This window comes from Vidua macroura, chromosome 5, assembly GCF_024509145.1.
Source record: "Vidua macroura isolate BioBank_ID:100142 chromosome 5, ASM2450914v1, whole genome shotgun sequence".
In the NCBI taxonomy this organism is placed as follows: domain Eukaryota; kingdom Metazoa; phylum Chordata; class Aves; order Passeriformes; family Viduidae; genus Vidua; species Vidua macroura.
The window spans coordinates 23,542,545-23,556,794 of record NC_071575.1 but is presented as its reverse complement, the minus strand read 5'-3'; the positions used below and the strand labels follow the sequence as shown (position 1 = coordinate 23,556,794).

At 38.3% G+C, this 14,250-nt stretch overlaps 1 protein-coding gene across 1 annotated transcript in view; it reads right to left on the bottom strand.

Annotated features, from left to right (window-relative positions):
- The window catches only part of APPL2 (adaptor protein, phosphotyrosine interacting with PH domain and leucine zipper 2), a 33,854-nt gene that overhangs the window by 5,071 nt on the left and 14,533 nt on the right, over positions 1-14,250 (bottom strand). The window contains exons 3-15 of the mRNA XM_053977291.1: positions 13,698-13,757; positions 13,108-13,179; positions 11,204-11,291; positions 8,822-8,863; positions 8,646-8,704; positions 7,539-7,685; positions 5,304-5,386; positions 2,519-2,677; positions 1,321-1,509; positions 960-1,002; positions 825-881; positions 622-710; positions 31-183 (exon numbers count right to left, since the gene is read on the bottom strand). Of these exons, the coding sequence (XP_053833266.1) occupies positions 31-183; positions 622-710; positions 825-881; positions 960-1,002; positions 1,321-1,509; positions 2,519-2,677; positions 5,304-5,386; positions 7,539-7,685; positions 8,646-8,704; positions 8,822-8,863; positions 11,204-11,291; positions 13,108-13,179; positions 13,698-13,757 (1,241 nt within the window). The remainder of the gene's footprint in view (positions 1-30; positions 184-621; positions 711-824; positions 882-959; positions 1,003-1,320; positions 1,510-2,518; positions 2,678-5,303; positions 5,387-7,538; positions 7,686-8,645; positions 8,705-8,821; positions 8,864-11,203; positions 11,292-13,107; positions 13,180-13,697; positions 13,758-14,250) is intronic.

Genomic DNA, 14,250 nt, shown 5'->3' with positions numbered 1-14,250 from the left:
ACAGTGATGGATCACTGACTCTGGCCATACCTGCCACCTCTGTTCTGGTCCAGAAATTCCATGGCAGGCAGTACGATATCAAATTGAATTGGTGTTCCAGGAGCAATGAGTTGTGTGGACTCTTGAATGCCAGCTGATCCACTGGGAATTATTTTGTCATTTTCCATATTCTTTACAGTCTGGCTGAAGTGCAAATGTAAAAAAAAAAAATATGTTTCTATCCATCAGTGACACCCTACCTTTGTTCTGGAAGGGAGACAAGATTATTCAAAAATCCAAAGCAGGATTGAACCACTGTGCAGGCACATAAGGTATTTTCCTATTTACCTGTTACTGAGAACTAAAATAAAATCTTTTTTTTTAACCCAGTATTATTTAGGACAAAAGTAAACATTGGTATATTAAACCTAAATGTAGATCAACTCTGAGCCTGGGCTGACTTTCAGCAATAGGTGCCCATTTGTCTCCCTGCCTGTCCATATTCACAGCTGCATTACCAGCAGAGACCTGGACTTGTGTCTACACTTCTCAGTGACAACCCCAAAATCTTCTTAAGATCCCACAGCCCCAGGCTCAATACAACTGCACACAGTCCCTGCTCCATGCAAGAAAGAATGTTACCTGGGGTGCTGAACTTCGTGTTTTTTTCCCAAGCTGGTAATGGGAGTCACTGCTTGCAGGGCTGTCTGATTTAATTTGATTGCAGCTGCCTAAGAAAACAAGACAAAACAGCTCTTTTAGACATGTAGTTTACCTTATCATGTTGAAGAATAATGGGAGAGCAAGTTGAAAGAATGGTCTGAAAGATGGAAACAAGCTCTCACCTCTGGATTGTCAGTGAGATAGATCTGTCTGGAGATGTTGTTGATGGCACATATCCACTGGAAGGGAAAAATGAAATTGAGGTCTTCAAGCTCACTTGTATGCAAGAATAATAACTTAAAAGAAAATAGTTTTACCTCCTCATATTCTTTCTTGCTTTCTGCTTGAAGGGTTATACCCCTAAAATATAAACACAGTGTATAAGTGCTAACAGTGGACATCAGGACTGTTTGACTGCAGTGCTTATAGTAATACCACCATGCTTTACATCTATTAACTACCACAGGAACAAGAGTCATGAATAAGCTGCAGCTAAAAGACACCACATGTGCCATTCAGGCACTTGTGGAGGAGGATTGGAAGGAATATGCTTTTAATTTGGAAACACCCTTCTGGAAACCCAGAAAAGCTTACTACTACACCAAGCAAGTTTTACAGGAAAGAGCATCTGAAGGGGTAGGTGTGACTGGGTGTCCTCAAACAAAACCTGTCTCATACGCTTTGCCTGTAGGAGTGGTGATCTGAAAGCAGTATCTTCTGTCTTCACAGTCCACAGCCATAACAGAGCAGTTATCCAGATCCTGAATCAATCCTCCAGCTACTGCTCCCCTTGGCTGACACATCAAGTTGCCACCTTGAGTGAAGAAATAGAGTCTTTCCCAAGTTGTAGTCACCAGACCTGTTTTACTGATGAGACAATGCAGTGATAGAGACTCATTACTCTTTAGAAGTAACAGGTATGAAACTCCAAAGATATCCTGATGCTAATCAGAACTTTATGTTCACCCTGGCATTTTTTTTCATGATGGGTCTCTGTTAAGAAGAAAAAGCAACACCTGTTCCTAACAGAAACTAATCCTTAATGAAAGCTGATAAATTAATTCCAAACATCCAAGTTAAAAATTGTATCTTCCAGCTAAGAATGAAAGAGTATTGAGTAACTGACATGAAATACTATGAGCAGTTTCAGCACAAAGAATCATAATATAAAAATGTATCTAATGCAGTAGTATCTCAGAGTCCATCTCTTTCTTAGCTATAGAGTCCTATTATAGTGTAATCCAGCTTTTGGAATAGTAAGAGAAATTACTAGATGTACACTCACAAAGAAAAAAATTACTGGATAAACAAAATAATAAACTGATATTTAATCAATCACATAAATAGGGTTATTATATGCCACCAATATACCTAATATCTGTGGAAGTTTATGGAAAATTTTATGTGTAAAATCTGCAGAGATAATTCTACATATGATACATATTCAAAGTTACAAACTTGCATTGTCCATAAAGCCTTTATTTATGTAAAAGAGGTCATTTATGAAAACATGCATTAACTACAAAATATAGCTACTTTTGTAAACACCATGTCTCCTTTAAGATCTGGGAACAATCTGAACCCAGTCTCATCAGCTTCTAATTTTTAGAAGCATTTGAATGCAGGAAATTTTTCCTGTAGGTATGTTCAATCAGAAGCAAAATTCTGTTTTCAGAAAAATAGTCTCAAATGCCTTTAATTTGGTTAAAGCTTCAAAAACACATTTCCAAAGATGACAGAGGTACTCAGAGGATGAAAAGTAGAGCTACCAAACTGATTTAAGGCTCTCAAACATCAGTACATGAGGAGTCCTTATGACTCTCCCCCAAAAAATGTAGCCACTAAACAAACCAGCAGATAACAACAAAGTTCTTACTTTCTAAGATTAAGGTAGCCAGCCTTCTGGATGAGATTTCTATTGATGGCAGGTGAAGTTACATCAGAATCTGGTGTGTAAACAGATTCATTAACTGCAATTAAATCCTGCTGGGATATTCTCATTTTTTCAGCTTCAGCATCCAGCTCTCCCTGTATGCTGGAAAAAAACAAAACCAAAAAAAAAACCAAACAAACAAACAAAAAAAAAAACCAAAACAAACAAACAAACAAAACCCCCCCCCAAAAAAAAAACAACAAAAAAAAACCCCAAAGCCATCATTAGCCATTTATACCAGGTAACATCTGTAAGCCAAAATGAACAAAAATACCATCTGAGATTACCTTGGAGAATAGTGCAAAGATGAAATTTGTTTTTCAAATAGACTTTATAGGAAATACTGTTTTGTGATACCGAAATGAGCACATGAGAAATGTTGGGACTTGTTGAGAAAGAAGAGTTAAGTTTATTTTTTGAGAGACAGCTTTTAAAAGTAATGCTTCTATGAATTTACACTGCTGAACACATACAGACAATGCCCTAGTATAATGGCATAGTTCAAAGTAGGCTGTACTAGAGGATCTCTTGGCTTTCTCAGAACTTTGTCTAATGCCTCCAAGGCTGTAACACACAGGAATTCCTGCCTTGACACCAACTATTAACTGGTCATGGATTTTCATTAATTCAGAACAATACAGCAGCAAAACCTATAGCTCAAGTCTCACTTTAGTTTTAATTTTTTGCTTATAATACTGTGTTCTGCTTTGGTGTGATGCCGAAAACATCAGATGTGAATTAAATTAGACCACATTTGCAAGCTAATGCCTTTCCACTCCATCACTGAATGTCAAAATAAGAATTATTTAAATTCAATTTTTAAATGCAATGGAACTATGCTGTTAGTTTTCATCTCAGTGTTATTTCAATCAATCTTTTGATCTGTCATTTTTGTTGCACCACAAAATGCTTCTGACAAAATCTCCCTGGCACCTTAATGGTTTTTGAGGCTGTATTCCTCTACCTAAGATGTGCTTCTCCCATCTCCAAGGCAGGAGGAAAAGTGCTGACAATTCTGAAGTTATATGCATTTGTGTCAATTAGGCCAAGTGGTCACTGATAATGTGTTAGTGTAGATATCTCCTGTGTTTTTACACCATTAGCAATATTCACTGTATAAATGAAAATCCTTTTAAATACCACTGAAATTCTGTAGCTGCACAATAGGTCACATAAGCGTGTTGTTCCAAAAAATAAATATGACAAGTGAAAAGCTTTTAGTTTGACTAGCAAGCAGATCTGACTCACTGAGGCCTTGGGATCCCCAGCACTAAGGAAGGAGTGGGCAGCACAGTTTTCAGTGTCTGTGCAAACTGAAGTCATGAAACCCTGTCCTGTGTCAGTAAATCTGTGCAGCACAGTGCCATTCAGAATTCTACAAGCTTCTCTTTTGGTTTTTCCACAGACATCACACTCTTTTACTAGTTACATTTGAGTTGGACTTCCAAGCTTTACTGTGTGACAGACTTTAAACACAAAAACCAGACTCAGCAAAATAATTGAGCAGCCCATTTTTGTTTCCATTTACTACTGTACACTGTCCAGAACTCAAATTCATCTGACTGTGGAAAACAAGGGCTTTTTCTATGGTGAGGATCCAATGGCAGGATCCTCCCTGTGCCTGCAAGACACAAGTAAGATGCTCCAGACTTATTAAACAAAAGACACTATTTCAATGGCATTTAAAATCTGTACAGTCCTCCAGTCTGTACAAATGATGTGTAGACTGTGTAGAGGGATTTATTTCCCAAGTGAGTGTGCAAAAATATATAAATATAAAAGTAGAGAGAATAAAGAATAATTTAGTGAAATAATCTACCATAAAGAGCACTTGTTTGTAGCATGGTTCTCAAATTAACAAGTATGCATAATTTAAAGTGGCACTAGAGTGAGAATAAGTAATGATTTGGCTACAGCTTGATATGAAAGGAATGAAGGATTAAAGTCAAGGACTCAGCTAGGCCTATATTCTCTTTATGGTCCATTCCAATCCCTTAACATTTTATCATTCTATGAATAATATTCTATTATGCTTACATTTCAAGTGTAAAGTTTACATTTACAGGTACTTAATTATAAAGAAATTCTTCACTACAAGTAGAGGATGTGGAGAGGAGGTGTAAGAAAAATTATCACAAAATTAGGAGTACAAAAGCAGTTTATTGAAATTTAAAACTTAGTCAAAGTACGTTGAACTTGGTGGATTAATACAGCCTACACTGGATGCAATGTATATGTTCCCTAGGGTAAAGAGTTTTGTTTGCCCTGTGTAGCTACACCATCAAACACTTTAGGCCCTAAATCCTTATTTGAGAGGTTAATGGGTTATTGTTGCTGTATTATTACAGAAGACCTTGTAAATATAAATGCCTGTACTTCAGAAAGCACGTTAAGTTTATTATATTAACACTGTTAACCAGTTTCTAGCCCAAACTCCATGCTTTTCTGTTCATGAAGAGACACAGGGGTGTAAGAAAGCATGTGAACACTTTACAGTATATGGCTTCTGACTATACTGTAAAAATACTCTCTTTTGTGTACAGACAGCATTTTCTTTTCCATGTACAAACATTTCCTTTCTATCTGTTGCTTCAACAAACTATGCCCAACAATGCAATGTAAGCATGAAAGAAAGAAAAAGAGGCACTCTCTGGTATGTGCTGAAGGTTAGAGCGCTACTGCTCGGACTCCAATGGAATGACAAAAGCAAACAAAAGCACTAGGTTACCTCTGAACCATGTCTGAAACAGATGACAAAAAGCTGTCCATCCTTTTGGAAAACATCTCCGCTCCTTTCTTAAAGAAGTTGATCTGAAAAATACCAAGAAAAAGGGCACTGAAGGTTCTCTTGGCTTTGGCAGACAAGTAGCAGATTGTGGGAGTGTTAACAGTGCTCCCATTATGACTGCAACTTTTGGCGGGTGATCAAACACATGGGCAAAACAGCTGCGTTGCCTTTCTTGCTACTTCCCACTTTTGCAACTCTCCACCCTTTCACACACAGATAAGCTGCTGGCTGCTGACAGGTAGGTTTCCAAAGAACTTGCCAAATGACTCAAATAAGGGAACAGGTAGCTTCTCCCACACTAGCATTGGGTAGGGCTGGGGGTCATGGTGTCAGGATGTATGCAATGCCACCCTATCAAAGGGAATGGGACACAAATCATCCATCAGATTTAGCAGTCCAACCTGAACTACCAACTCCAGCATGTAAGTTTTCAAAGTGCTGTAACAAAGTCAGTCAGGAAAGTGTTGCTGTGCTTGCAGAATCCTTCAGGGCAATTGGTTGTATCAACTACAGTTTTACCATGGGTTTTGTTCTACTGAAGGAGCTAAAAAAAAAGCTACTAGGGCCAAAGTACACATTATGGGAAAAAAGATTCATTCTCTTAGCTGGTATGGCTCAGCAGGCACACGATATAGTAAAGCACTTGGTGTAGACTTGATCTTGTATTATCTGCTGCAGGGCACAGTCATCATTAGAGCCTACTAGCAACTGCATGAAAAAATGGATACAGACAGGATGTGTGTGCAATTAATTAGAGTAAACACATAAAAATCAGTGATCTACTCTGGGAAGAGATGTAAAAGAAATTCTTGGATGTTAAGCAATTTATTAGCTATTTCATCCACTTTTAATTGTGATTTCACTCCCTTTTTCTAACCTTGGGACCTAGGATTCCCAAGATTCAGATTTCTGCAACCATGTCATAGACCAGAGCCTCCCTTTACGAACGAGAGAAAGAATGCCCTCCTAAAGAATGATTCACCTATTCTATTTCTGAAGCCTGCTTCAGGAGGAAAGAGCTGTAAATTCCACTGATGATAAATGTTGATGCCAGTTTTCAGTCAAGTGAACCCTCTATTATCCATTGCTTCTTCCAAAATTTCCTTTTGACCTGCTCATTGGTTGGAAATGTGAAACTGAAGACACGTGTTTGAGTAATTAATTAAGAAAATACATATTTGTGCTGAAAGGCAGTTCACAGTATTTAAGCATCAACTGGATTCTGGTTATTCAGTCATTCCCACGACAACCTGAGACTTCCCTGTATAAAGCACTGAGATAAGGCAGTTTTGCCAGATGAAGTACAGGGAAAGAAAGTTCTGTTTGGCTTCCAGTAAAGGAAACCAGTCCAGTTCTTTCACTTAGGATAATTACAGCAGAGAAGCAGTGTGAACTCCCGTGGTGGGTAAAGTGACTGAATCCTCATTTACTACCTATTTTAAATGAGGCACATGGACTGCAAAGAACAAGATGATGTAGATGATGATGAGCCACACTACAATCTCAAACAGAGCATCACATCCACTTTTCCTCTTTTCATAGCCCAATTCTCATTTTCCAGACACTTTCTTTCATCAAAATCAAAGACCCTTAAAATGGGTGATAGTGAGAATCAAGTGCTGTGATAATACTGGTTTGTTGATCCTCCTGATATCCTGGAGGGTCAGACTACCAGACTTGAGAATGTTCTATCAAATTGCTGTTAGAATAAAAATTAGAAAAAGGATTTTCCAGCCTTATGCTCAATCCTCTCTACTGTTCTGTCCTTCCAGCTCTCCAGAGCATGCTCTGTTCCTCATCGTGCACACTCCTCATCAGTATGCTGAACATTATGTGCCAGGAAGGGAACTGCTACATAGAGAGTTTGTGCAGGCTGAGTAAACAGTGGAAGTAAATGCTACTGCATTTAGCTCAGCTGTGAAAAAACTAACCCTAGGCTGATTTTGCATATAAGTGCATTGGATTTTCTTTTCATTAGTGTCTTTCCTGAATCTCTAAACATTCAACTATCTGCCACAAACAAAATCTGTTGTTAGAATCTAGGCAAGCTGAATGCAAATTGTTTCTCCCCCACCCTCACTGTAACTTGTCAGGTCTCAAAATAAATCCAGAACCACAAGGTTTTACCTTTCCCAGGAACATGTCTAAGTGATACAGACACTTTACTGTCAATACCTGTCCTCGTGTATATCCTAGCATAGGTTCCATCATAGCCACTCTCTTCCTGTACTGCAGAGCATTCAGGGCACAGTAATATTGCAAGGATGAAAGGTGCTGCTTTCTTCTTGCATTTGCCACTTCTTTTGCCACTTCTGCCTTAAGCTGATCAAAAAATGATAGAGAGGTTGACAGAGTGTTACTGTGTATATGGATGTATTTACTGATCATCTTCAAGTTATTTTTAAATCACTCTCATTACAGAACTTCTCCAGGTTAAAATGAAGGATGAGAAACAAACAAAGCAAATCGAAAATCCAAAGCAAGTACTTCAAGCCCTTCTCTGTCATGATCCTTAAGCATTTGGGGAGCCCCTGTGACTACAAACTATGTAACTACTACCACTAAAAATCTGGATCAGATCTCTGTGCAAGAAATTTATTTGCAGCTGAGATCACAAAACAAGTCTGCAAGCGCAGAACACAGAGGTGAATAATTCACAGTATGCTATATCACATTGTGCTCTGTAAGGCATTTCCTTTCAAGAACCATCCTGTAGAACAGATTCACTCTCAGGACAAGGCCAGCCATATACTTTTTGACAAAGGGATGTATTTTCAGTCCAGTGGGCAAAGAAGGAGGAATGTAGAGCAATCCCACCAAAGAGAGTTATGTGCATTGTTAAGTGGAATGACAGGCCATACAGAGTAATTGCACAGGAAGGTACATGCGAAGAAATGCAGTGCTTTAGGAACAGCAGACACAAGGCTTCATAGCAGCTCACAATTAATTGTGCTCAGTGATACTGCATCACCACCTCAGCTGTACAACACTAGGCCTATACAAAGCTATTTATAGTCACTTGGATTGCCTCTATCTGAAAAGCTTCCATGGATCTGAAGGGCTCTAGTTGAGCACAATATTTCATCACTTGCCTAACTTGGAGAAAACAGGTGTAAGTGCTGAGTTGATGTTTAAAAGCTTTGTGTCTGCTTAGAAAAGAAATCACAAGTATTCTTGAGCTATTGTGAATTTAAGCAATGAACTCTCCAAAGTTCACAATGAACAAGGACGCAGACAGAATGGCTGATGAAAACATTCTATTTTCCCTTTCACATTTTTTACCTTTTCATTTTCTTTCCTTTTCGGTAACCTGCTATACTTTGCCATGGACACGTCATGTTCTGTAGACAAGGAATATTATTTTTTTTTAAGAAATGTGATGTGTATGTGCACAGATTACACATGTCTTCTTTGCTCTAACAGCTGCATATGAATAGAAACAAAAAAGGGACACATACCATTGCTAGCAAGGCCAAAGAGATCCTTCAGTGTGCTTACTTCTGGAAAAGAGAAATCAAATATTCAAAGTAAAACCAGTTGTTAACACTTTGTTCAACTGAGACCATTTAAGGCATATTTACTGCCCAACTCACTCCAGCCCTTCCACAGCAGAGATGTATACACTGTGCTTATCTTGAAAATGCTAAACCAGATCAGCTGCTAGAGAAATGAAAAGGTGGATAGCTAATTAAGGGTGGAGTGAGTTTATTTTATTGAGCAAGCTGTCACTCTGAGAAAGATGCCTTATCTGCCCGTGTCATTTCTCCAAAGAAGCACCATTTCAGTATGTTTGTTCTGACAAAAGGCCCACCACTATCATACAAGATCAGCCGTTCTGAACAACCTGACAGTGCTTATGTGATACCGAGAAATTTAAGACCCACAGACGTACGAACTAAAGTCTTTTTCCTGTACATGAACCTCCCGCACTGTGGAACACATTTGCTAAGCTGCTCTGTGAAAAGAAATCCTTATCTAACACACCTGACTGCTGGGTATGATGCTTGCATTACAAACACTGGCCATGAGATTCTGATACAGGTAGGGAGAAGACAGACTAAACAGGCAATGTAACTTCACAAGTGTTGGGCACAAGCTACTCTTAGTGCCCCCACCAACATATGCTGGCAAAAACTCTCTCAAAAAGCTACAAAGAAAGCACATTTACATGAACAGACATTATGCAACTGTGAAAATACCAAGGGGAAATTGCAGGATGTCATCATGGTCTCTGATTATTTTTAACATCCCACTCATTAATCAGTTTCACTCCACCTTTTTTTCCCCAGAATGCTTCATTATGAGTCAGATGCAGAAAGACAGAAGATTTTTCCACTTGTAACTGACTTGTATTTAGAGGTTTCTTCAATATTCAATGTGTAGATGTAACAGGATCAAAAGTAAAAACAGTAACACAGTTATTCTTCCTTGCTTCCTTGTTTAATCCCTCTATGAAATTCCAGCGTGGCTAGGTCTCTACTAAAAATGCTGTTCTACAGAGTGCATCAGAAAAAATGATGGATAGAATTAAAAAAAAAACAAAAAACATTGACATCCAAGGAAGTTGAAGAAATTTTCGTTTTTTGTCATGCAGCAGTTGAAGCTTTGGTTGCAGGCTTCATATGCATTTTCGTATCTTTTTTAATGAACAAGAGGGAAAGATCCATAAATATGGAAAAAGAATTACTATCTCTGGGCCACATGAAAGAGGTGAGGAAGTGTTTATATCATCAACATCTTACCATCCAAATTCTGCTTTATATTTGACAGTATATGATAAACAACGTATTGTTAGCATAGACACCTGCATGTCCTCACAATTTCCAATCAGATCCTATGAGGAAGTTAAACCAGCCGCTATTTTGCTGTAGTCATTTTGTCTCACATCAAAATGATGTCTATAAGAAGAACATAAGTGGGACTGTGACAACTGAAATGAGCAGTGGGTTTAAAAAAAAAGGAAAGGAAAGGAAAAGGAAAAGGAAAAGGAAAAGGAAAAGGAAAAGGAAAAGGAAAAGGAAAAGGAAAAGGAAAAGGAAAAGGAAAAGGAAAAGGAAAAGGAAAAGGAAAAGGAAAAAAATGAAAAGGAAAAGGAAAAGGAAAAGGAAAAGGAAAAGGAAAAGGAAAAGGAAAAGGAAAAGGAAAAGGAAAAGGAAAAGGAAAAGGAAAAGGAAAAGGAAAAGGAAGAGGAAGGAAGAAAGAAATGCTGCTGCAAAAACTCTCATTTCTGTTGCATAAGTAGGTAAGACTGTCCTTGACCTTGAATATGAGCTTTTTTCTTTTGTAATTGCATCAAATGTTTTTGTTACTGCCTTGCTGTTTAAGTAATGAAATCCCAAATTCATGAAATCAGGTAACTTGCATGGAACTACCTTTGCATGGCAAGTATTTAAAGAGGACTGATTCCTTAAAAAGGAGGGAATATACTCTTTAGTTAAAACAACATTCTTGCTTGTGTTTGTTAAACAGCCCCAAAGTCCTGAAGTGGAATAAACTGTTTGCAAGCCCAATTCACTGCTAAATTTTCCTTCTGGCAATTTTAACTTCAGTGACATCAGTGAAATTACACTGGTATAAAAGCACAGTGACCCAACAAAGAACAAAGCTGTATATTTTTAAACTTGCACCATATGGTGCATAAAATGTTATGTGGTGAACTTGAACTGGTTTTGTCTGAGTAAGAGCATGCACCTGTCAATGAAATTCTGTAGCAGAAAAAAAACCCACAAACTTTTCTGTGAATCATTGAAGAACAAATTAATACATGGCATTACATCTCAGTTTATGATGAAATAAACAAGGAGCATATAAGGAAAATTGAAGCTTAGAATAAAATTTACCTGTGAGATCTTTTTCTCGAAATTGTATTATTGGGAGAACCATTGTATCTGCAAGCTGTTTTGCCAGTTCAGAATGAAGAATATTGAGCTGAAACAGAGAATTGTTCTAAGACACAATGTAAATAAAAAAACCCAGACCACAGAGAACATCCAAACACACCAGCCATTTGTGTCCAGTGGATATAATGTATTTCAATGCTTGAAATATACTTCTCAAGGTATCTGAGACAGATGGGGATGTCTCCCTAAATGCTTCATTCCTGCCTGGTACTTCCTAAGGATCCAAGAACTTCTCAGTTCCCACATAACAGATTAGGGCAGTTCACTTGACCATTAATTCTAATGCTTAACTCAATAGGATTTAAACGGTAATTATCCTTTATTAACCTGTTTTTGTTAACTCTTAATGCCATGGAGTTAGAGTCCCACCACCACAGTGGAAGACACAAGGAAGTGTCTTTCCTTGAACAAGGGCTAACCAGGACACAATCAGAACACGTGGCAACTGCAACAAAAGGTCCCATTCAAATATTTTACCATCATAGCAGTTCCCCACTCCCTGTTTTTGTGTTTCTAAACTTCAGCATACAGCTGTTTTAAAGCTCCTGTGTGGCACCATTTAGAATGAAGGCAGGCAAGGCTCTCATGTCAACAGTGGCCTGCTAAGAATGTGAGATGGGAGCAGGTAGGACAGCTGGAGCATCAGGAGGGTGCCACATGTGGAGGTGACATCCTGCCAGTTTGCTGACAGTGTCCTGGATACCTCCAGGCAGCCTCATGCAGGTAAGGATAAATTGAGGATTTCCCACGAGACAATAAATTCAATACTGATAGAACAGACAACTGAAACAGGCACAAGGGGAAGTTAACACACAGAGAAGGAGGCCAAGGAATCAAGCAAGTTCTTGTGAGGGAAAATGTGACTGAGAACTGAGCAGAGGCTTTCAGCTTTCTGTCCCCAAATGGCACCATTCTCTTGAACCTGGGAAGGAGAAAGTTCTTGTTTTGATCTATTTGGAGTTCACATAAGCAATTACATGACTTGTGATAACAAATGCTCCTTTCTAGTATCCCGAGAACACACCTGCAGCAAGAAAAGCCTAAAAAAACCCCTTTGGGATTCCTCTCACTACATCCTTAGTGTTATCCATGGGCTCTAAAATTTTTTACTTACTTTTTGTCCCACAACCCTCTCTCCTCTCCCTAACAGCAGTACAGCCTTTTGCCTTCTTAATCAAAGTTGGAAGTAGGCCAAAAAGAACAGACTTTTCTGATGGCACAGCACTGCTCATAGCAGAGACAGTGATTTGACAAATGAAACCTAAGCAAGGACTTAGATACCAAGGCCATATCGAAATGTTATAGGGGTAGGTCTAACAAAAGCATTTACAAACACTCCCAGTACATTGCAGAAACGTCCAGGGCATGGGGGTATTCACTGCACACAGATTCACTGTCTTCACCACACAGTACTGCAGCCTTCCCCAGACATCTCTGGATTCTGAATGATCTCACAGCAACTAAACTGCAACTTGACCAATTCACAGCTGCCCTGCATCCATACCTGGCAAGTTTTGGCTCAAACTGCAGTGTTTAAAGCTTAAAAATGTGACATTTTAATAGGGAATTATATAAAAGGATGACACATCCTGTTTTAGTCTCTCTTTAAGTTCCCTTAGGAAATTCAACCTTGCTCTGAGTATAGAATATGGGATGAAGCCACAGAAACAGCTCTAACCATTATGGAAGGGTGGTATCAAACTTCTTTATCCAGAATTAAATTAATCTAAAACTCAGGCACAATCTAGCCTTCAGTGGGAAGGCTCTGAATCATAAGGAGAGACCCAAAGAAAAAACACTAATATTCTGTATTGTAAAAAGAGAGTATTAGCAATTCAAATTACCTCATCCACAACTTTTGAAAAATAATGGAGGGTGGATATCACTTCTTCATCTCCTTTACCTAAGGCAAAATGCTGGAAATAGAAACACACATTTGGTCCATAAATCAATAAAGATACATATAAAATACAACGTATGTTTTACTACAAATCTAATGAATATTTCTACAAAATGCAACAAATGATAAAAATAAATGTATAAACAGATAAAAATAAATGTATAAACTCATTAATATATATTCTTTTACCCTGCTCTTCTTGTGATAAATGAATGGATTCTGGACAACACTTAATTCTTATTATACTCATTTTAAAGTCATAGAACTGGAACAAACTGACTTGTATCTTCATAAATTTATTAACTCAGATTTTGTACCTTTTTGTTTTGTTTTTTTTTTAATCTGGTTATTTTCTTATTTTAAGATACTCAGAAATGACCCAACTCCCTTGAACATCCTGGGGAAATTCTTAACTGCCTTCACATGAAACCAAGTAAAGCAAATGCCCTAAGCACTTCCAGAAAACAGTTTACAGAGTTCTTCACAAGTGTTGAGGCAGAAAAGAAATGAAAGTCATGTCAAAGCTGAACGTACCTGCTTTTCATAGGCAAGGAGCTGCTTCGAAAGCTGTTGTGTGGCAAGACACATTTCATTCTACAAACAAAAATGACATGTTAATAGAAATAATGAAAAGTCCCCAGTGTTGCTTTTACCACTGTTTTGTTACCAGCCTCTTGACTGAACCTGAACCTACTTACAACCCAACTTTACACAAACATTCAGCCGTGTGCAAACAGCTAGTCTCAAAATACCAATGTCCTGCTTTCAGTTAGGATAGAGTTAATTTCTTCTCAGCAGCTGTTACAGTGCTTTGTTTTGGATTCAGAGTAAGAATGGTGCTGAAAACACACTGATGTTTTGAATTTTTGTGAAGTTGTGTTTATCCTAAGTAAAGGATTTTTTTCCTTGTCTCAGCTCAGCCAGTGAGAGGTCACACAAAAGAAACTGGGAGGGAGCACAGCTGGGACAGATGACCCAAAAGGATATTCCACACCATGAAACATCATGCCCAGTAAATAAACTGGGGCAAGTACCCTAAAGGGAGGCCAGTCTGGGTTCAGGAAGGGAGCTCTGCCATCAGTTAGTT